The following is a 23,197-nucleotide window of genomic DNA, read 5'->3' on the forward strand; positions in this document are numbered from 1 at the left end:
AGGACACATCACTAAACCTGGAGAATGTACGGAGAAAATTCATAGTATTAAGGGGTTGGACACGTTAGAGGCAGGAAACATGTTCCCAATGTTGGGGGAGTCCAGAACAAGGGGCCACAGTTTAAGAATAAGGGGTAGGCCATTTAGAACGGAGATGAGGAAAAACTTTTTCAGTCAGAGAGTTGTGAATCTGTGGAATTCTCTGCCTCAGAAGGCAGTGGAGGCAAATTCTCTGAATGCATTCAAGAGAGAGCTGGATAGAGCTTTTAAGGATAGCGGAATCAGGGGGTATGGGGAGAAGGCAGGAACGGGGTACTGATTGAGAATGATCAGCCATGATCACATTGAATGGTGGTGCTGGCCCGAAGGGCCGAATGGCCTCCTCCTGCGCCTATTGTCTATTGTGTATTGTCTATGTGTCTGAGCATGAAGAACTTCCATTACTTGCCAAGATTGGTTGTTTGGAAGCCGAGGGTATTGAGAGGCCTTTTTAGAGGCATTCAAAATGAAGTGTCTAAAAAGAGGGACTATATCCATTTATGGAAAGATCAAGACCAGAGGGTGTAGATTTAAAATAATTGCTAGGGAATTACAGGAGCCATGAGCGGATTTAAAAAAAAAAATCTACAGTTTTTGAAAATCTGGAATAAAAACAGATGGATGTTTTTATATACTGGAAACACTCATCACATCAGACTGCATCTGTGGAAGGAGAAACAGAGCTAACATTTCTGGTGAAGACACCTTGTCAAAATTGGGAAGGGGAAAAAACAAGTTGATATTAAGCCTCAGGGAAGGTGGTGGATTGGCGGCAAAGGGTGTCCTTTGGAAAGGGCAAAAGAAATGCCTGTGATAGGGTGAGTGAGATCAGTGTCGAGTGGGAATAAGTTGTAAATAAAGTCAAATTGTCAGTGGGTTAATGAGGATGCTTGGTGGGAGAGAACATGTTAACTTGTTAATACAGTGTATGAAATGAGACAGATAAAGAGTGAGAACACATACAAATTAATGTAAAAGCTGTTAAATGCCAAAACTGTAACAGTTACTAGCAGTGTCAAACTGTGTTAATGGAAAATTCTCATATAGTCAGAGAAAATGGGTTACCTTAAATTGTAGAATTCAATTTTGAGTCTGGAGGAGTGTAATGTGTCCAAAATGGAGATTGCTGAATTGTTTCTCCAGCTCTGCTGAATCTCACTACAACAGTGCAGGAGGCCCAAAGAGTTAGATTGAAATAGGAGTCAGATAGTAACTTAAAACCAACAGGGTAGCCCCTCCAAACTGAACACAAGCCTCCTGCGAAGTGATCACCCATCTTTGCTTCCATCCTCCAATACAAAGGAGATCATTTGTAAGCACCAAATGCAGCTTTGAATTGTTGCTTCAGCAGGAAGAAATGTTTAGGTCTATGGATACACGGAAGAGAACAGGTCGCTACATTGAACAACAAGGGAAAGACCTTGTTACTGCTGGAAAGACAGCTGACAGGAGGAAATAGACCCCATCTGGGGCAGGCATGGGTTAGCTCCCCATGTCAGCAGGATCCAATACTATTCAGTTATTCAGGCAGAGGAAAATATGGAGCCCATTCAGCCAAGAAAGCCAGCAATGGAGAAAAAGAACAGCGGAAGAAAACCCCGCGTGAAATGGCCTGGAGCCTTGGAGATGAAAGAATGGGAGACCATAAATGCAGACCTGACCAGTATCCTACAGGGTGTCAGGGGTACAGTCGAAAGAAAGCTTGATAAGATGGGGGACATCATCTATGGCTATGGAGCAGAACAATATGGAGTAAGGGAGGAAAAGGAAAGGGCACCAGCTTTGGAAAGCAAGTCCAGACGGCAAAAGGAGATGGAATGCCTAATCCGGGAGAGAAGGCAGCTCAAGAAGCAGTGGAGGAAGGCTTCTGATAGTGAGAAGGAGGGCATCAACATTCTCCAGGGAAACATCAAAAGCCGTTTAGCAACCCTGAGACGAGCAGAATACCTGCGGAAATCACGAAAAAAGAAAGAACAAACGAGATCACGCTTCTTCAAGGACCCCTATAAGTTCGTAAAATCACTTTTCATCAAAGAAAAGGGAGAAAACCTGAAAACATCAAGGCAGGAGCTAGACGAGCATCTGAAAAGAATATATGCGGATGACAAGAGACACCTGCAGACAGCTATTCCATCGGACATTCCACCAATTGAACAACCAGAGCACCAGATGGACATTAATCCTCCAAAGTGGAGGGAGATGGAACAGACATTAAAGCGGGTAAGAGCATCTTCAGCCCCAGGGCCAAATGGGGTTACGTATCGACTGTACAAGAGTGCTCCTGATGTTCTTCGCTTCCTGTGGAGGCTAATGAGAGTGGCTTGGGAGAAGAGAATTATACCCAAAGCATGGCGCAGGGCAGGTGGAGTCCTGATTCCGAAAGAGAAGGAATCCACAGATATCAGCCAATTCCGCCCTGTCAGTCTCCTCAATGAAGAGGGTAAAAGCTTCTTCAGCATCATAGCTCAGAGGATGACCAGCTATTTAGAGAGAAACAACCTTGTGGATACAACAGTCCATAAAGCAGTCATCCCAAGGTTATGATTGTCATGTCATCCATGTAGGCCCTGATGGGTGGTAGACAGACTCCAGACCTCAGCTGCTCGCCTCCCACCACCCACTTGGAGGCCCTTATGATGACTTCCATAGCCATTGTAAAAATCAATGGGGAGATGGTACACCCTGCCATTATGGCTCGAACATACCAGCATGATTTGGCACCAAATCCAGACTGCAAGAAAAGAGAAGAGAGATCTGCATGTCATTTTCCTTGACCTTGCCAATGCGTTCTGAACTGTTCCTCACAGTTTCCTCTGGGCATCCTTTGACTTCTTCAGGATACCAGAGACTATCGCAAGCCTTGTCAAGGCTTATTTTGAAGATCTGCAGCTGTGTTTCACCACGCCAGACTTTACCACCACATGGCACTGCATGGAGATTGGCATAATGGCAGGATGTACCATCTCCCAATTGATTTTTACTATGGCTATGAAAGTCATCATAAGGGCCTCCAAGCGGGTGGTGGGAGGCGAGCGGCTGAAGTCTGGAGTCCGTCTACCACCCATCAGGGCCTACATGGATGACATGACAATCATAACAACAACAGCACCTTGCACTAGGCGCCTTTTAGGGAAGCTTCAAGAGAACATCACTGGGGTTAGAATGAAATTTAAGCCATCCAAATCAAGAAGCATTTCTATAATCAAAGGCAAACTGACAGATCAAAGGTTTTTCATTGATCAAGAACCAATCCCAACTGTGTCAGAGAAGCCAATTAAAAGTCTGGGGAGATGGTATGACTCTAAACTGAAGGACACTGATCAGGCAAACGAGCTTAGGCAAGAAATCATCAAAGGTCTAGTGAACATCGACTGATCCATGTTGTCTGGAAAGCTGAAAATCTGGTGCCTGCAGTTTGGGTTACTACCTCGCCTTATGTGGCCACTAACCATGTATGACATCACCATCACAAGAGTTGAGAAGATGGAAAGAACAATCAGCTCTTTTGTGACAAAGTGGTTAGGTGTTCCTCGATGCCTGAGCAACGTAGGCCTGTACGGTCAGGGGGTACTTCAGTTGCCTCTCTCTAGCCTCACAGAGGAGTTCACGTGCACTAAAGTCAGACTAGAGATGACCCTGGCAGAATCAAGGGACACTGTCATCCGAGCTGCTGCCCCAACCCTGGCAACAGGAAAGAAGTGGACGGCTAAGAATGCGACACAGCAGGCAAAATCTGCTCTCCACCAAGGCGACATGATTGGGCAAGTCCAACACGGACAAAGTGGCTTGGGGCTTGGCGGAAAGCGACCTTGCTGGAACAAGGCATCCTCATTGGAGCGCCGGAAGTTGGTCACGGCCGAAGTCCGCCGACAGGAGGAGTCGAGTAGGTGTGCCAAGGCTATGTCGTAAGCAAAACAGGGCCAGTGGATGAGATGGGAGAGTGTGGAAAAGCGGAAGATCAGCTGGAAGGACATGTGGGAGATGGAGGCGAGCAGGATAAGTTTCCTCATTCAGGCAACCTATGATGTCCTTCGACCCATCATGCCGCCTGTGTTCAACACCAGCCACGCTTAAGCACATCCTCACTGGGTGTAAAGTGAGCCTCTCCCAAGGACGGTACACCTGGAGACATAATCAAGTGCTCAAATGCCTGGCAGCGACTCTGGAAAGCAGAACAACCAACAATGCCCTGCTGCCCAGAACAACCAACCCAGTTCGGGAGGGGGAACAAAAGCAACGGAAAATTCCACCAAGGACAAGGTTTGGACAGCTGGAGGCAACCCTGGACTGGCAGATGCTGGTGGATGTGGACCAACGGCTTACAGTTCCATCAGAGATAGCCATCACCAACTTGAGGCCTGATCTTGTCCTCTGGTTGAACTCTCAGCGCATGGTGTATTTTGTGGAGCTCACAGTCCCTTGGGAGGATGCTGTGCAGGAAGCCTTTGAAAGAAAGAATCTGCGATATACAGAGCTTGCAGCGGAGGCAGAACAGCGGGGCTGGAGAGCAAAGATCTGCCCGGTAGAAGTTGGATGTCGAGGATTTGTGGCAACATCTACCGTAAGACTGATGAAGGACCTGGGGATCAGCGGACAAGCCCTACGCCAGGCTATCAAGGAAACATCACGGGTGCAGAGCGGAGTAGCCAGTGGCTCTGGCTGAAGAGGAAAGACCTCATCTGGTCTCCCAAATAAGCCGGCTAGGCAGATGCAGAGGGGGGTGGTTCTGGGATGCCAGAATGCACTGCTGAGCCTACTGGAGACGTTGTGGGTCCAATTAGCGAAACGTTGATGAAAGTAGGTGCCCACTTGATAACCCCAATGACGTGTCTGCCTAGCCTTTCTCAACATCGGAGGAGCATAGGTGAGTGCATAAGCCTCCCATCACCATCAAGTTGACATTTGGCAATTTGGATTTTTAACATCTTGTCCTGTGTATTTGGAAACATGTTGGTGTAAGTAGGAATAGTTGGAAAGGGAATAGTTGGTGGAGATGGAAGAACAGAACAAGGAGTCACAAAGAGAACAGTGCCTTCAAAATAGTAAAAGGGGAAGGGAAGGGAGATGTTAGAAACAAATTGAAGGTAACAGAAATTGTGAAAATAACCTGGTTAAAGTGGTAGGATGCGGTAATCTGGTCAGATGGATGGTAAGGACCAGGGGTGATCTATCTTTCCTCTGATTAGGAAGAGAGGGGTTGAGATAAACCTTTTTTTTGGATTGAGAGTTATCATGATTAAGAATTCATTGTGTGTGGCAGTAATGAAAATAGTTTCAATTGTCATTTTCAAGAGATGACTAAATGCCTACTTGAAGGAGAAGCAAATCAGAGCTACGAAAAAAGAATGAGTGACTAACTTGTTCATAGAAAGCCATTGACCTTGCATGGAATAACAATTCTGTGATGCATATTTAAATAGCATAATAAAGAGGGAGAAGTTTGGACTTTATTACCTTCCATCACAGTGAAGAATGTGGGGGGGGGGGGGGGGCAATGTGGTGGATGTTTATGTTAAATTTTATTTTATGTGGCTGTGTCTTGTTGCTTTTCACTTAGTATGGCTGTATGGTAACTCAAATTTCACTGCACCTTAATTGGTACATGTGACAATAAACAGAACTTGAAACCTTGAAACCTTGAAATCAGAAGCATATTAATATTTTGAGTGTGGATTTGCCAAGAGAGTCTGGAGAGGTTTGCAGGGGTCCCTGTCACGATTTATTCCGAGCAGCTCCGTCACAGAGGACTCTGTGATCTACGGACAGTTCCCAGGGACGCATTCAGAGACTGACATCGAAAAATGAAAAGGCACTTTTGTTCCTTTTGTTGTGTATTGAAGATTCTTTTGCTATTTTATGTTTCAAATTTAATGTTTTTTCATCAAATTATTCATTTTATAGTAACTGTTAATTTCAATGAAGTAATTCCATCTTTCATCCAATCACATCACTATCGAATTAAGGTTGCCAAAATTTAAACTAAATGTATCTTGCAACTTATTTATTATACAAACCTCTTTGCAATCTTGTTGATTGGCACAAGTCTTTGTATGTTTTACGACCCCATTTCTAGTACATCTGTAGGAAATACACATATTGTTCTGATCCTTCCAGATATCATTTATCTAGGAAAGAAAGAAGCAAAGTAAGTACATTCAGTTGGCTTCACAAAGAAAAACTACAAGCAATTAATGTCAACAATTCTGAATTAAATGGGCAGTGTCTGGAACTCCACAATTAACATTATAATTAAGCACAAATGTACTTGTTAAATATATGCCAAAGATTTCACAGCATTCATTCCAAAGGGACATGCATTGCTCTTGCCACCGGAAATAAAATGTGGGTGTCCAAATAGTGTGAAGGCTAGAAAGATGAAAGGTTGAACTAAAACCATGCCCAGAGTTAAAATGTCCAACAGTAGAAGGCATAGAGAAGAGTGGGAACGTTTAATGGAGATGTGCAGGACAGGTGTTTTCTACACGGAGAGTGGTGAGGACCTGGAGTGTAGGGCCAGGTGTGGTGGTGCAGCAGGCTGACTGCGGTGTTTAAACAATAAAGAGGCTTTTAGATATATACATGGAAGTGCAGGGAATAGAGGGATATGGATCCTGTTCAGGCAGATGAGATCAGTTTAACTAGGCATTGTGTTCGGCACAAACATTGTGGGCCAAAGGGCCCGTTCGTGTGCTATACTGTTCTATGTTCTATCTGATCATTAAAATGTTACACCTTTTTGATGGTCAGAAAGTTGGACTGAGAAACAAATTGTTTAATTGTGCTTATAAAACGTATTTTGCACAAAGGAAATTTCAAAATCCTACCTTTCTTCGTTGTCCATTATTATCCAGGCAACCTGTTTTTTTTTAAGAAAAAGGTTCATGAGTTCTTTTATTTTAATTGATACAATGATCAAATTGTGCATTGTTCATTCCAAACTTACATGTTGAAACACATTTCGTCTTGTCTTCAGATTTTATCATTCCTTTACAATTCTGCTATTGAAAATGAAAACTGAAAATATCCACAAGATTCAGCAGAACTCAAGGTGATTTATTTGTTTTGAGATAGGAATTGTTAGAGTTAAGGTAGGGCATGCCCAATCTCCAATATGACAGAGCTGAAAGAGAATGGAGAGGTATAGTCTTAAGGGCCTAAGGGTCCCACTTAGGCGATTTTAAGGCGACTGCCGGCGACTAAGTTGTCGCCGAACGTTCACCGGGGTGTCGTGGGCATGATCTTGAGGAGTCTTCAATGAATCGTAGCGGATCTCGGCACGTCGCAGAAAAACTTTCCGGATAGAAATTTCTCGGCGGCAGCTGGCTTGTCGCCAGGTATGGTAGCATATTGCGGGCGCTGTTGCATGTTGTCCCCAGGTTTGCTAGGTTGTCGCAGATATTAAATTAAGAAAAGGCATTTGAAGATACCAGAAGATAGTTTTGTTTAACCAATTTATTTACCGTCAGGACATTTGACAGGTAGATTGGAGGCGACAGTTTGAAGGTCAGGTAAGCGTGGGAATTTTGCGATATTTCCGAAGATGGTGTAATCTCTTAGCCAGGTGCTAGTTTCACAAAAAAGTAACTTGTATCGACCTGACTCGGCATTGTCGTGGTCATTGAAGCCAGGCCTGGTGCCAGAAGAAGCACCCGAAGCCTGGGCCTGGGCCTGGATGTGACCGGGTAACTGCGAGCCTGAGGTGGGCCAAGGGGGAAGGCGGCAGCAGCAGCAGCGGTGGCGAGGTCGGGCGTTGATGGAGATGGAGGCTGAGGCTTGGGCCTGGTGCTGGGCTGGCCTTGGGCTCCCCCGTCCCCCCTCCACTCCCCTTCCGGCTCAGCGCTTTCCCCACGCCGCCCAAAGTCCAGCAGCATCGGCACAGCAACAGTGGGAGAGCCGCCGCCATTGACCCACCACACTAAACATGCAGAGGTTGCGGCACCATTGCATGGGAGTTTGGGCCCATCGGGTCCACTTGGTCTAGTGTTCTATAAAATTAAAGCATTTATTAAAATATAAACATTTACCTGGTGGTTCACAACTGTAGCAGCAGTGTTCATCATCCCATTTTCTGTCAGACTGAACAAAGAGATTTAACAGTCAGATTTAATACTGTGCATTATCCAGGCATATATTGTTAGCTACAATTTAGTTCAGAGATACAGCATGTAAACAAGTCCTTTGGCCTAGGACTGAAAAGGAAGGGAAGCAGAACATAGAGAGTTCACATTTAAGAGTTTAAGATTTTTATTCTCTGCTTTATGTCAGAGGGATACCCACAATGTTTAGCATTCTCTGGTTAATATTTGACAATATTTAAAAGTGCTTAAATTAGGAAAGGCCACTGGGGTTCATTAACAGCAAGAACAAGGACACTTCACTAAACCTGGAGAATGTGCGGAGAAAATTCATAGTATTAAGGGGTTGGACACGTTAGAGGCAGGAAACATGTTCCCAATGTTGGGGGAGTCCAGAACAAGGGGCCACAGTTTAAGAATAAGGGGTAGGCCATTTAGAACGGAGATGAGGAAAAACTTTTTCAGTCAGAGAGTTGTGAATCTGTGGAATTCTTTGCCTCAGAAGGCAGTGGAGGCCAATTCTCTGAATGCATTCAAGAGAGAGCTGAATAGAGCTTTTAAGGATAGCGGAGTCAGGGGGTATGGGGAGAAGGCAGGAACGGGGTACTGATTGAGAATGATCAGCCATGATCCCATTGAATGGCGGTGCTGGCTCGAAGGGCCGAATGGCCTCCTCCTGCACCTATTGTCTATTGTCTATGGGTCTGAGCATGAAGAACTTCCATTACTTGCCAAGATTGGTTGTTTGAAAGCAGAGGGTATTGAGAGGCCTTTTTAGAGGCATTCAAAATGAAGTGTCTAAAAAGAGGGACTATATCCATTTATGGTAAAGATCAAGACCAGTGGATGTAGATTTAAAATAATTGCTAGGGAATTACAGGAGCCATGAGCGGAAATTTAAAAAAAAATCTACAGGTTTTGAAAATCTGGAATAAAAACAGATGGATGTTTTTATATACTGGAAACACTCATCACATCAGATTGCATCTGTGGAAGGAGAAACAGAGCTAACATTTCTGGTGAAGACACCTTGTCAAAATTGGGAAGGGGAAAAAACAAGTTGATATTAAGCCTCAGGGAAGGTGGTGGATTGGCGGCAAAGGGTGTCCTTTGGAAAGGGCAAAAGAAATGCCTGTGATAGGGTGAGATCAGTGTCGAGTGGGAATAAGTTGTAAATAAAGTCAAATTGTCAGTGGGTTAATGAGGATGCTTGGTGGGAGAGAACATGTTAACTTGTTAATACAGTGTATGAAATGAGACAGATAAAGAGTGAGAACACATACAAATTAATGTAAAAGCTGTTAAATGCCAAAACTGTAACAGTCACTAGCAGTGTCAAACTGTGTTAATGGAAAAAACTGACCCAAAATTATAGATGGAGGATCTGGCCAATTCTCATATAGTCAGAGAAAATGGGTTACCTTAAATTGTAGAATTCAATTTTGAGTCAGGAGGAGTGTAATGTGTCCAAAATGGAGATTGCTGAATTGTTCCTCCAGCTCTGTTGAATCTCACTACAACAGTGCAGGAGGCCCAAAGAGTTAGATTGAAATAGGAGTCAGATAGTAACTTAAAACCAACAGGGTAGCCCCTCCAAACTGAACACAAGCCTCTTGCGAAGTGATCACCCATCTTTGCTTCCATCCTCCAATACAAAGGAGATCATTTGTAAGCACCAAATGCAGCTTTGAATTGTTGCTTCAGCAGGAAGAAATGTTTAGGTCTATGGATACACGGAAGAGAACAGGTGAAAGGCCAAATGTTCCTCTCGCTACATTGAACAACAAGGGAAAGACCTTGTGACTGCTGGAAAGACAGCTGACAGGAGGAAATAGACCCCATCTGGGGCAGGCATGGGTTAGCTCCCCATGTCAGCAGGATCCAATACTATTCAGTATTTTGGATTCACCCGCTTATAGCTACGAACAGAATTAAAGAAAGAATATCCCTAGAGTCTGCGAGAGTAGGGGCGGAAGAAGACTCATTGACGGATAATAAGGCCATAGACTTAGGAACGGAAAAGACCATGAGCAATACATGCACTCAACAAGAACAATGCGCACAATCAGCATCCGAGAAGAGGCTTCAGGTCTGCTCCTGCAGGTGGATGAAAATAACATCTTCAAAGGGCTTGAAAATACATCAAGGAAAGAAAGGGTGCTTGAGGGAGGGAAAACAGGGACCTCGCATTGATAAGTACTTCCTGAGAAGTCAATCAAGTCAGTCGAATGAAGTCCAGCGACTGGAGTCTCACCAAAGTTCGCAGGGCATCAGCCCCCCTGATGAAGGGAACTCAAGCACAGTTATTCAGGCAGAGGAAAATATGGAGCCCATCCAGCCAAGAAAGGCAGCAATGGAGAAAAAGAACAGCGGAAGAAAACCCCGCGTGAAATGGCCTGGAGCCTCGGAGATGAAAGAATGGGAGACCATAAATGCAGACCTGACCAGTATCCTACAGGGTGTCAGGGGTACAGTCGAAAGAAAGCTTGATAAGATGGGGGACATCATCTATGGCTATGGAGCAGAACAATATGGAGTAAGGGAGGAAAAGGAAAGGGCACCAGCTTTGGAAAGCAAGTCCAGACGGCAAAAGGAGATGGAATGCCTAATCCGGGAGAGAAGGCAGCTCAAGAAGCAGTGGAGGAAGGCTTCTGGTAGTGAGAAGGAGGGCATCAACATTCTCCAGGGAAACATCAAAAGCCGTTTAGCAACCCTGAGACGAGCAGAATACCTGCGGAAATCACGAGAAAAGAAAGAACAAATGAGATCACGCTTCTTCAAGGACCCCTATAAGTTCGTAAAATCACTTTTCATCAAAGAAAAGGGAGGAAACCTGAAAACATCAAGGCAGGAGCTAGACGAGCATCTGAAAAGAATATATGCGGATGACAAGAGACACCTGCAGACAGCTATTCCATCGGACATTCCACCAATTGAACAACCAGAGCACCAGATGGAAATTAATCCTCCAAAGTGGACGGAGGTGGAACAGACAGTAAAGCGGGTAAGAGCATCTTCAGCCCCAGGGCCAAATGGGGTTCCATATCGACTGTACAAGAGTGCTCCTGATATTCTTCGCTTCCTGTGGAGGCTAATGAGAGTGGCTTGGGAGAAGAGAATTATACCCAAAGCATGGCGCAGGGCAGGTGCAGTCCTGATTCCGAAAGAGAAGGAATCCACAGATATCAGCCAATTCCGCCATGTCAGTCTCCTCAATGAAGAGGGTAAAATCTTCTTCAGCATCATAGCTCAGAGGATGACCAGCTATTTAGAGAGAAACAACCTTGTGGATACAACAGTCCAAAAAGCAGGCATCCCAAGGTTCTCTGGATGTCTCGAACACACCAGCATGATTTGGCACCAAATCCAGACTGCAAGAAAAGAGAAGAGAGATCTGCATGTCATTTTCCTTGACCTTGCCAATGCGTTCTGAACTGTTCCTCACAGTTTCCTCTGGGCATCCTTTGACTTCTTCAGGATACCAGAGACAAGCCTTGTCAAGGCTTATTTTGAAGATCTGCAGCTGTGTTTCACCACGCCAGACTTTACCACCACATGGCACTGCATGGAGATTGGCATAATGGCAGGATGTACCATCTCCCAATTGATTTTTACTATGGCTATGAAAGTCATCATAAGGGCTTCCAAGCGGGTGGTGGGAGGCGAGCGGCTGAAGTCTGGAGTCTGGAGTCCGTCTACCACCGAGCTTAGGCAAGAAATCATCAAAGGTCTAGTGAACATCGACTGATCCATGTTGTCTGGAAAGCTGAAAATCTGGTGCCTGCAGTTTGGGTTACTACCTCGCCTTATGTGGCCACTAACCATGTATGACATCACCATCACAAGAGTTGAGAAGATGGAAAGAACAATCAGCTCTTTTGTGACAAAGTGGTTAGGTGTTCCTCGATGCCTGAGCAACGTAGGCCTGTACGGTCAGGGGGTACTTCAGTTGCCTCTCTCTAGCCTCACAGAGGAGTTCACGTGCACTAAAGTCAGACTAGAGATGACCCTGGCAGAATCAAGGGACACTGTCATCTGAGCTGCTGCCCCAACCCTGGCAACAGGAAAGAAGTGGACGGCTAAGAATGCGACACAGCAGGCAAAATCTGCTCTCCACCAAGGCGACATGATTGGGCAAGTCCAACACGGACAAAGTGGCTTGGGGCTTGGCGGAAAGCGACCTTGCTGGAACAAGGCATCCTCATTGGAGCGCCGGAAGTTGGTCACGGCCGAAGTCCGCCGACAGGAGGAGTCGAGTAGGTGTGCCAAGGCTATGTCGTAAGCAAAACAGGGCCAGTGGATGAGATGGGAGAGTGTGGAAAAGCGGAAGATCAGCTGGAAGGACATGTGGGAGATGGAGGCGAGCAGGATAAGTTTCCTCATTCAGGCAACCTATGATGTCCTTCGACCCATCATGCCGCCTGTGTTCAACACCAGCCACGCTTAAGCACATCCTCACTGGGTGTAAAGTGAGCCTCTCCCAAGGACGGTACACCTGGAGACATAATCAAGTGCTCAAATGCCTGGCAGCGACTCTGGAAAGCAGAACAACCAACAATGCCCTGCTGCCCAGAACAACCAACCCAGTTCGGGAGGGGGAACAAAAGCAACGGAAAATTCCACCAAGGACAAGGTTTGGACAGCTGGAGGCAACCCTGGACTGGCAGATGCTGGTGGATGTGGACCAACGGCTTACAGTTCCATCAGAGATAGCCATCACCAACTTGAGGCCTGATCTTGTCCTCTGGTTGAACTCTCAGCGCATGGTGTATTTTGTGGAGCTCACAGTCCCTTGGGAGGATGCTGTGCAGGAAGCCTTTGAAAGAAAGAATCTGCGATATACAGAGCTTGCAGCGGAGGCAGAACAGCGGGGCTGGAGAGCAAAGATCTGCCCGGTAGAAGTTGGATGTCGAGGATTTGTGGCAACATCTACCGTAAGACTGATGAAGGACCTGGGGATCAGCGGACAAGCCCTACGCCAGGCTATCAAGGAAACATCACGGGTGCAGAGCGGAGTAGCCAGTGGCTCTGGCTGAAGAGGAAAGACCTCATCTGGTCTCCCAAATAAGCCGGCTAGGCAGATGCAGAGGGGGGTGGTTCTGGGATGCCAGAATGCACTGCTGAGCCTACTGGAGACGTTGTGGGTCCAATTAGCGAAACGTTGATGAAAGTAGGTGCCCACTTGATAACCCCAATGACGTGTCTGCCTAGCCTTTCTCAACATCGGAGGAGCATAGGTGAGTGCATAAGCCTCCCATCACCATCAAGTTGACATTTGGCAATTTGGATTTTTAACATCTTGTCCTGTGTATTTGGAAACATGTTGGTGTAAGTAGGAATAGTTGGAAAGGGAATAGTTGGTGGAGATGGAAGAACAGAACAAGGAGTCACAAAGAGAACAGTGCCTTCAAAATAGTAAAAGGGGAAGGGAAGGGAGATGTTAGAAACAAATTGAAGGTAACAGAAATTGTGAAAATAACCTGGTTAAAGTGGTAGGATGCGGTAATCTGGTCAGATGGATGGTAAGGACCAGGGGTGATCTATCTTTCCTCTGATTAGGAAGAGAGGGGTTGAGATAAACCTTTTTTTTGGATTGAGAGTTATCATGATTAAGAATTCATTGTGTGTGGCAGTAATGAAAATAGTTTCAATTGTCATTTTCAAGAGATGACTAAATGCCTACTTGAAGGAGAAGCAAATCAGAGCTATGAAAAAAGAATGAGTGACTAACTTGTTCATAGAAAGCCATTGACCTTGCATGGAATAACAATTCTGTGATGCATATTTAAATAGCATAATAAAGAGGGAGAAGTTTGGACTTTATTACCTTCCATCACAGTGAAGAATGTGGGGGGGGGGGGGCAATGTGGTGGATGTTTATGTTAAATTTTATTTTATGTGGCTGTGTCTTGTTGCTTTTCACTTAGTATGGCTGTATGGTAACTCAAATTTCACTGCACCTTAATTGGTACATGTGACAATAAACAGAACTTGAAACCTTGAAACCTTGAAATCAGAAGCATATTAATATTTTGAGTGTGGATTTGCCAAGAGAGTCTGGAGAGGTTTGCAGGGGTCCCTGTCACGATTTATTCCGAGCAGCTCCGTCACAGAGGACTCTGTGATCTACGGACAGTTCCCAGGGACGCATTCAGAGACTGACATCGAGTGCTGCTGGAAGGTGATCAACTCGGTGAAAGATTCTCTTTGGTCTGCCCGAACTTTGTTGACCTCCCGGCGGAACGAGCTGTGCATGGTGGAATGTTGCCGACTGGCCCGCTGCAGACTGCATGCGTATGTGCTGAGGGATGCACTGAAGCTTGGTGCAGCCAACGCCAAGGCATTGTGGGGAAGGACCACAGTCGAGGGTCCTTCTGCTGCTGGACATGGGGGGCAGGGTGTGGTGGAGACGCCCATCCAAATAAGGGAAGGGATTCTGTATCTGTATTGAATGTATAACCTCCGGGAATGCCGGATGGAGTTTTGAAAAGAAAATGTTTTGTAAATATTTATTTCTGGAATAAAGTATTTTTTTATATTAAAAAATATATATATATATTAATATTTTGATGTTAAAAAAATGAAAAGGCACTTTTGTTCCTTTTGTCGTGTATTAAAGATTCTTTTGCTATTTTATGTTTCAAATTTAATGTTTTTTCATCAAATTATTCATTTTATAGTAACTGTTAATTTCAATGAAGTAATTCCATCTTTCATCCAATCACATCACTATCGAATTAAGGTTGCCAAAATTAAAACTAAATGTATCTTGCAACTTATTTATTATACAAACCTCTTTGCAATCTTGTTGATTGGCACAAGTCTTTGTATGTTTTACGACCCCATTTCTAGTACATCTGTAGGAAATACACATATTGTTCTGATCCTTCCAGTTATCATTTATCTAGGAAAGAAAGAAGCAAAGTAAGTACATTCAGTTGGCTTCACAAAGAAAAACTACAAGCAATTAAAGTCAACAATTCTGAATTAAATGGGCAGTGTCTGGAACTCCACAATTAACATTATAATTAAGCACAAATATACTTGTTAAATATGTGCCAAAGATTTCACAGCATTCATTCCAAAGGGACATGCATTGCTCTTGCCACTGGAAATAAAATGTGGGTGTCCAAATAGTGTGAAGGCTAGAAAGATGAAAGGTTGAAATAAAACCATGCTAAAAATTGTCCAGGGTCACGTTTGGTTTGCTTGGTCTCAGCTGGGATCCTGGCTCGAGGATCCTGGAGCTTGTGCGTATGGGATTGGAGTTTATTTTTTAATTATAGGTCACCCAATAGATAGCTGGGAGATAGAAGATGCGAGATGTAGACAGATTACGGAAGGATGCAAAAACAACAGGGTTGTTGCAGTGGGTGACTTTAATTTCCCCAATATTGACTGGGACTTCCTCAGAGGAAGAGGATTAGACAGGAAAGAATTTGTTTGGTGTATCCAAGAAGTTTTAATTAACCCTTATGTGGATACTCCGACTTGAGGAGGGACCATATGGACGTTGAGGAGGGACCATATGGGACTGGCCAGGTGACTGGTGTTGCAATGGAAGACGAACTTGAAGATAATGATCACAACTCCAAATGTTTTAGGATTGATTTGAACAGGAATAGGTCTGGATTTGGGGGAAGGTACTCAATTGGGGCAAGGCTGAATACAATGTAATTGGGCAGGAGCGAAGGAGGGTAGATTTGGAGCAGTTCTTATTGGGTACGTTCACAGAGGGCACGTGGGAGTCACTTGAAGGCCAGCCGATCAGCCTGTTCCAGTAAGGAGGAGGGATAAGGATGGCACTGTAAGGGAACTGTGAGTGACCAAGGAAGTTGTCAACTTGGACAGGAAGAAAAAGGAAGAGTATGTCAAGTTTAAGAAGGTGGTATTAGACGGGGCTTATGAGGAATGTAAACTCAGTAGGAAAAATCAAGCAGGCAATTAGAAGGGCCAAAAGGGGCCATGAAATGTCACTGGCGAGGTAGATTAAGGAAAGCCCTAAGGCATTTTACACATATGCTAAAAAATATGAGGGGGACCAGGGAGAAAGTAGGACCACTCAAAAATAAAGGAGGGAATCTATGCTTGGAGTAGGAGGATATCAGTGAGGTACTTTGCATCTGTATTCACCGAGGAATAGTCTTGGAGGACAGTGAGATCAGTGTGGAGAATACAAATACACTGGGGCAGTTTGAGCTTGAGAAAGTGCAGGTGCTGAGACTCTTGAGGAACATTAAGGTGGATAAGTCCCCTGGGACTGATGGGATCTGTCTCAGGTTATTGTGGGATGGAAAAGAGGAGATTGCGGAGGCCTTGAGGAGGATCTTTGCTTCATCTCTAGCAACACACATGGTGCTAGAGGACTGGAAAGTGGACAGTATCATTCCTTTGTTTAAGAAATGAAGCAGCGATTAACCAGAGTAGGCCAGAGAGCTTCACGTCAGTGGTAGGGAAACAATTGGAGAGAATTCTTTGAGGTAAGATTTACTCCCATTTGGAAGAGAATGGGCTAATTAGGGACAGCCAGCATGGCTTTGTACGTGGCAGGTTGACTCTCACTAATGATTGAGTTTTTTGAGGAGGTGACAAAGGAGATTGATGAAGGTAGATGGTGTATACATGGATTTTAGTAAGGCTTTTCATGAAGGTCCCTCACTTATCTAGAGACATGTGATGAGATTCATGATGAATTGGTTGTATGGATTCAGAACTGGCTTATTCATAGAAGACAGAGCGTTGCGGTGGAAGGAATATATTCGGCTGGAGGTCTGTAACCATGGTGTTCCACGGGGACCTGTGGTAGGACCTCTGCTGTTTATGGTATTTTTAAATTACCCAGATGTAAATGTAGATGGTGAGTAAGTTTGCTGACGACCATCAAAATTGGAAGAGTTGCAAACAGTGAGGAATGCTGTCAGAAGATACAGCAGGATATCCATTGGCTGCAAAATTGAGCAGAGAAATGGCAGATGGAGATTAACCCAAGCAAGTGCAAGGAAAGAGTATACAGTCAATGGCAAGACTCAACAGCATTGATGTGCAGAGGGATTTTGGAGTCCAAGTTCTCAGCTCACTAAAGGTGACAGCACAGGTAGACAGGGTGGTTCAGGTGGCATATCGTATGTTTGCCTTCATTGCAAGGGACATTGAATATAACAGTCAGGAAGTCATGATGTACATCTGTAGGATTTTCATCAGGCTGCATTTGAAGTATTCCATGCAGCTCTGGTCGCCCCATTACACGAAGGATGTGGAGAATTTGAGAAGGGTGTGCAAGAGGTTTATCAGAATGCTGCCTGGATTAGAGGGTTTCAGCAACAGTGAGAGGTTGGATAGACTTTTATTGTTTTTTCGGGAATGTCGGAAATTGAGGGGAGACATGATATAAAATTCTGAGGGGGTAGATCTTCAGAACCTTTTCCCCAGAGTGGAAATGTCCAACAGTAGAAGGCATAGAGGAGAGTGGGAATGTTTAATGGAGATGTGCAGGACAGGTGTTTTCTACACGGAGAGTGGTGAGGGCCTGGAGTGTAGGGCCACGGGTGGTGGTGGTGCAGCAGGCTGACTGCGGTGTTTAAACAATAAAGAGGCTTTTAGATATGTACATGGAAGTGCAGGGAATAGAGGGATATGGATCCTGTTCAGGCAGATGAGATCAGTTTAACTAGGCATTGTGTTCGGCACAAACATTGTGGGCCAAAGGGCCCGTTCGTGTGCTATACTGTTCTATGTTCTATCTGATCATTAAAATGTTACACCTTTTTGCTGGTCAGAAAGTTGGACTGAGAAACAAATTGTTTAATTGTGCTTATAAAACGTATTTTGCACAAAGGAAATTTCGAAATCCTACCTTTCTTCGTTTTCCATTATTATCCAGGCAACCTGTTTTTTTTTAAGAAAAAGGTTCATGAGTTCTTTTATTTTAATTGATACAATGATCAAAATTGTGCATTGTTCACTCCAAACTTACATGTTGAAACACATTTCGTCTTGTCTTCAGATTTCTTCATTCCAGCTGGACAGAAACAGCCTTCATGATAATTAAGTAGATTTCCCCCCTTCTTCACTGAACTGAAAATTAGAATGCAGTTACCATATTATAGGAGGAGGCATTTATTGTCACATCGATTTCTAGCCTGTAATCCTAGCAATTGTGCCAGAAGAATGGCTTCAGGGATCCTCTTGCACCAACTCAGAATAATGGGTTCAGTGGAAGAGCATAGAATGCACATATAGTGCAGCTCTGGATCACTTAGTTGGAAATGCTGCATCTCCCTTTCCATCAGTGGGACCCAGAGATTTCCCAAAGATTGTCCACCAAAAATTCCTTGGTGTAATTCTTTCTCAATAACAATTAAATGAAAAAGGCAAATTCACTTAAAGTCTCTGGACTCTTACTTGGACTCTTCCAGTGGAGTGTTGTGCAGTAGAGGCATCGAGGAGTGCAGGCGCATAGTTACTTGAAAGTGGCATCACAGATAGATAGGGTGGTTAAGAAGGTTTTCACTGCATTGACATTCATCAGTAAGGGTGTTGAGGAGAGAGGTTGGGATGTTATGTTACAGTTGTACAAGATGTTGGTGAGGCACATTTGGAGTATTGTGTTCAGTTTTTGTCACCCTGCTTGCAGAAAGAACGTTGTTAAGCTGGAAAGAGTGCAGAGAAGACTTACGAGAATGTTGCCAGGCTTTGAGGGCCTGAGCTATAACAAAGGTTGGACAGGCGAGGACTTTATTGCTAGGAGTGCAGGAGGCTGTGGGGTGATCTTATAGAGGTGTATAAGATCATAAAGGGAATAGATAGGGTAAATGCACAGAGTCTTTTACCCAGGGTAGAGGAATTAAGAGCCAGGGGACATAGGTTTACAGTGCTGGGAAACATTTTATAGCAATCTGAGGGGCAACATTTTCGCACAGCGGGTGGTGGGTATATGGAACGAGCTGTCAGGGGAGTTGAGCCAGGTTCCACAGCAATACTTAAAAAACATTTGGACAGGCACATGCATAGGAAAGGTTTAGAGGGATATGGGCCATATGCGAGCAGATGGCACCAGTGTAGACAGGGCATCTTGGCCGGCAATTTGGGCGGTAGGGCCTGTTTCTGTGCTGTATGACTCCATGATGATTTGCTGCCAGCTGACAGCCTCTACAAATTAACTAACTTGGCAAACCTGTACTAATCTGTAGGATCATGGCTGTGCAGAGGAAACAGCATCAGCATCTCCTGTCTACTAGACCACTTCTTGCTGTTATTGAACATTTGGCAAATTAGTGGATGCTGGACTTGTGGTGAACGTAAGTTTTCGAAGTATACCACCCTAACTAATTGTGATGCCACTCTAATGTGAGCATCTTAAACATGTTCTCTGCACCCTTTCCAGTTTGACTACATCTTTCCTATAACACAGTGACCAAAACTGAACACAATACTCTAAACGTGGCCTCACCAACATCTTATATAAACTGCAACATGACCTCCCAACTATACTCTGGGAAAGAGCATAAACCTGTGCTCACTACCTTTTGTTTCCTAACCGTATGTGTATTCACCCTATCTATGCCGGTCATGGTTTTATACATCTGTGATAAGATCAGCTCTCAGTCTCCTACGCTCCAGGCAATAAAGTTCTAACCAGCACAACCTCTCACTATAACTCAGATCCTCAAATCTTGGCAACCTGCTCACAAATCTTTTCTACACGCTTTGAGGCTTAATGCCATCTTTCCTGTGTGATCAAAACTCAGCACAATATTTGAAGTGTGGCCTCAGCAATCTCTTGTACAGTGACAACATAACATCCCAACTTCTTTACTCACTACCATGACACCTGCATCACCTGCAGTGGCAGGGGGTAGTTACTGATGAGGGTTCGGTTTGGGTGGGAAGAGATGAGCCACCCAAAGAATTGCAGAAGGACTGGTCTTTACAGAAAGCAGAAAGTCTGGGGAGAGAAGATGTGACAGGTAATGAGATTACATTGAATGGTGGCGGAAATTCATGTCAGTGATGGGTCAATTATGTTGGGTGTGGTGGCTGATGGGGTGAAAAGTGAGGATCAGGGCAAATCTATTCTAGTTCCATTTGGGGAGGGGGAGTTAGAGCACTCCCTCCACAGATGCTGCTTGACCTGCTGAGTTCCCCCAACACTTTGTGCTTTGCTCAAGGTTCCAGCATCTGGAGTTCCTTGCGTTCTCCACCAACTAATTAAACTGAAACCATAAATCAAAATTGCCCCAATACTTACTTGTCCTCACAGTAATCGTCAAGTTGAGTAGCACATGCCTTATAAATTAAGTTTTCTGTACAATTCATTTCTAAACAAACAAAGAATCTGGTTTAAAATATATAACATTCTTTAAGTTTTCAGATTAACTATTAGAAGAGAAAAAAAATCAAGCATTAATTGTAAAAGAGTTGAAGGCCACATGCCAATATTTTGATACAAATATTAATTCAAACCCCTACACTGGAATTCCCAATTTTCAAATTAAACCTATTCATATTGCTTGGCCATGTAATTTTCCCATCCTTTCTCTTCTTGCCTTGTGTTGAAGTGGAGAAAAATAGCAGAGAAACCAGTTCCCTTAAAAAGTTCCTATCATGCTGTGCCTGTAAGTGTCCACGCTGACAAATTATATCATCATCATGGAGATTAATCCTGATCCAGAGAGACCAATGAAATTTAAAAAAAGGTGATTTCTGATGCCAGGATGGGCAGAGAGGCAAACAGAGAGTAGCAAACACTTGCCATATTTAGCCAATTTTACAAATAATGCACAGAAAAGACAAACAGCATGGATCATTAGAAATTAAATAGACAGTTGTTGGCTTCAGTCAAAAATGTAGAAGGTAAACCTTTTCTGGCTTTTGGTGACTCTCACTCACTTTAACTATGGGATAAGGTGCATGGTACTATCCACGAACTGGCAGCATTAAAAGATCATACTCTTTGTTCAATTTGTAGCAAAACAACACAATGTGATGTTGGAAGAGGATTAACTAAACAGAGTGAAGAACTTTTCAAATTGGATGGAAAGGACATGCACAGAAAGCCACATGAAACTATAAAGTACTTGCACATTGAGGAAGACAGTCCGGCTAGAAATTTGATTACCCAGTCTTTTTAGAACAGAACAGGACAGCACAGGAATTGGCCCTCCCGGCCCACGATGTCTGCGCCGAGCATGATGCCAAAACCAATTCTTATTTGTCTGCAGATAATCCATATCCCCCCATTCCCTGTCCTGAACTCCAATCACTAATCATCCTCAAGATGTTCCCAAACCTTTCCCTGTAAATGGCCCACTTGTCGGAATGCCTTCCTTCGACGAGTATCCTCTGGCCACCTGAACTTTACTCAGTTGCTGGCCAGTTGACACTTTTTATTTAATTTGGGCAGATCTTCCGTTGCACACAGATTGAGCCATGGTATTAAAATATTCCAGAAGTCTAAGGCAGCATTCTGCTCCTTCCCCACTTCTTCCTGATACCTAAAGTTAGCCTATTATCTGCCCATTTAAAATGGATGATACGTTGAATCAAAGTTAACAAATGAAAACACTTATAAGAACGATGTTACAAAGTGCGATTGGATGGTTTCCCAGATTCAAAGTACTTACTGCATTCGCCAGCAGGGGATCTCCAGTCAACACATGCGTCATTGCCGCAATTGTCAGCAGCAGATTGAATGATGGAACAGACAAGTTCTGTAGAATTTGTCACAGCACAGTCAAATAAACAATTTTCATAATAAGTAGTAACCAAATCCTTTGTGCAGTTTTCAAATGGTCTGTAGGGAAAATCACAAACAGATCAAAATAAATGCTTTGTTATATTTTCCTATGTCGTTTTACATTTTAAACTATACATTTGTAAATTACAAGTGTCATCAATATAAAGCTAAAACAAGTTTTTCTGCCTTAATTCCACTGAGAAATAAATTATTCTTCTGACATTCAATATCAAAATGATGTTAGAGTGGAAACCACCTGTATATTTTGGAGGATGGTAAAGAATTTGAAGTAGACTTCCACACAACATGTTCAGCCACTGACCATTGTGCAAACTCTGGCCTTGCCCCATTTAGTTCCTTCGGAGGGAATCTGGTTTCCAGAAATAGGTCCATTTCTCATTGAGAGTTCTAACCAGCAACATACTCTTCCTTACAAAATCAGATTGCGAGGACAATAAAAAAAATAATAAAACCCTGCATGTAGTGAAATTAAAATCATTTCTGTCAGTCAGCTAAGCGTGTCCCTGGTTTAGCCAGTCATCAAGACTGACAATGCATTTTCAGATGTGAATATTCTCCTTACTGTTCAAAAACTAGAATTCCTGCTTCTGTTTATAAAAAAAGGCTGCCAAGAAATTGGAGTTCACCAATGATTAAAAAAAAAGAATAAATGAGAACATAATAAAGGAATAAAGGAAGGCAAATAACCAAAGAAAAATGTCCAAGCAGAGTGGAATTCTGTAACACAGAACAATAGAGCACAGGAACAGGCCCTTCAGCCTGCAATGTTTGTGCTGAACATGATGCTATGCTGAACATGTGCTGAACTGATCTCATCTGCTTGCACATGATATATATCTCTCTATTCCCTGCACTTCCAAGTGCCTATCTAAAAGCCTCTCAAAGCCACTATTGTATCTGCCTTGGAAAAACAATCTTGGAGAACAATTTGTTGGTTGCACACTATGTAAGAAGTGGATTGCCTCATCTGCCATTCACAAAGGAACAAGAGAATATATAATGTGGCATAGATCCCAATCCTCACCCCTGTCCACCCCATTATTATTTCCCCAATGTTATAATAATACAATGTTTTCAGAAATTTAGTAGCTGTTATAAAGGTAAATCTTGTTATTTTATGTTGACACAGTAAAAAATATAACAATAATATGAATGAAATGTTTATCAAGAAAATAAATATCAGTACAGTAGATATTGTAAGACTTTAAATTATTTTCTTGGGAAAGATAAATACCATAAATTGTATCTGAAATATTTGCCAAGAGATTGTCCATTGTAAGGGGATGTCCTGCTTTAATAATGAAAGATATTTAGGGAGAGCACAGTT

At 43.6% G+C, this 23,197-nt stretch overlaps 1 protein-coding gene across 1 annotated transcript in view; it reads right to left on the reverse strand.

Moving 5' to 3' along the window:
• LOC144604795 (uncharacterized) overlaps positions 1–23,197 on the reverse strand; it is a 98,406-nt gene that overhangs the window by 4,653 nt on the left and 70,556 nt on the right. The window contains exons 38-45 of the mRNA XM_078419457.1: positions 21,737–21,906; positions 20,362–20,431; positions 18,088–18,188; positions 17,968–17,999; positions 14,908–15,018; positions 8,064–8,115; positions 6,864–6,895; positions 6,054–6,164 (exon numbers count right to left, since the gene is read on the reverse strand). Of these exons, the coding sequence (XP_078275583.1) occupies positions 6,054–6,164; positions 6,864–6,895; positions 8,064–8,115; positions 14,908–15,018; positions 17,968–17,999; positions 18,088–18,188; positions 20,362–20,431; positions 21,737–21,906 (679 nt within the window). The remainder of the gene's footprint in view (positions 1–6,053; positions 6,165–6,863; positions 6,896–8,063; positions 8,116–14,907; positions 15,019–17,967; positions 18,000–18,087; positions 18,189–20,361; positions 20,432–21,736; positions 21,907–23,197) is intronic.

The sequence above is a fragment of the Rhinoraja longicauda genome, chromosome 23 (genome assembly GCF_053455715.1).
Source record: "Rhinoraja longicauda isolate Sanriku21f chromosome 23, sRhiLon1.1, whole genome shotgun sequence".
Classification (NCBI taxonomy): domain Eukaryota; kingdom Metazoa; phylum Chordata; class Chondrichthyes; order Rajiformes; family Arhynchobatidae; genus Rhinoraja; species Rhinoraja longicauda.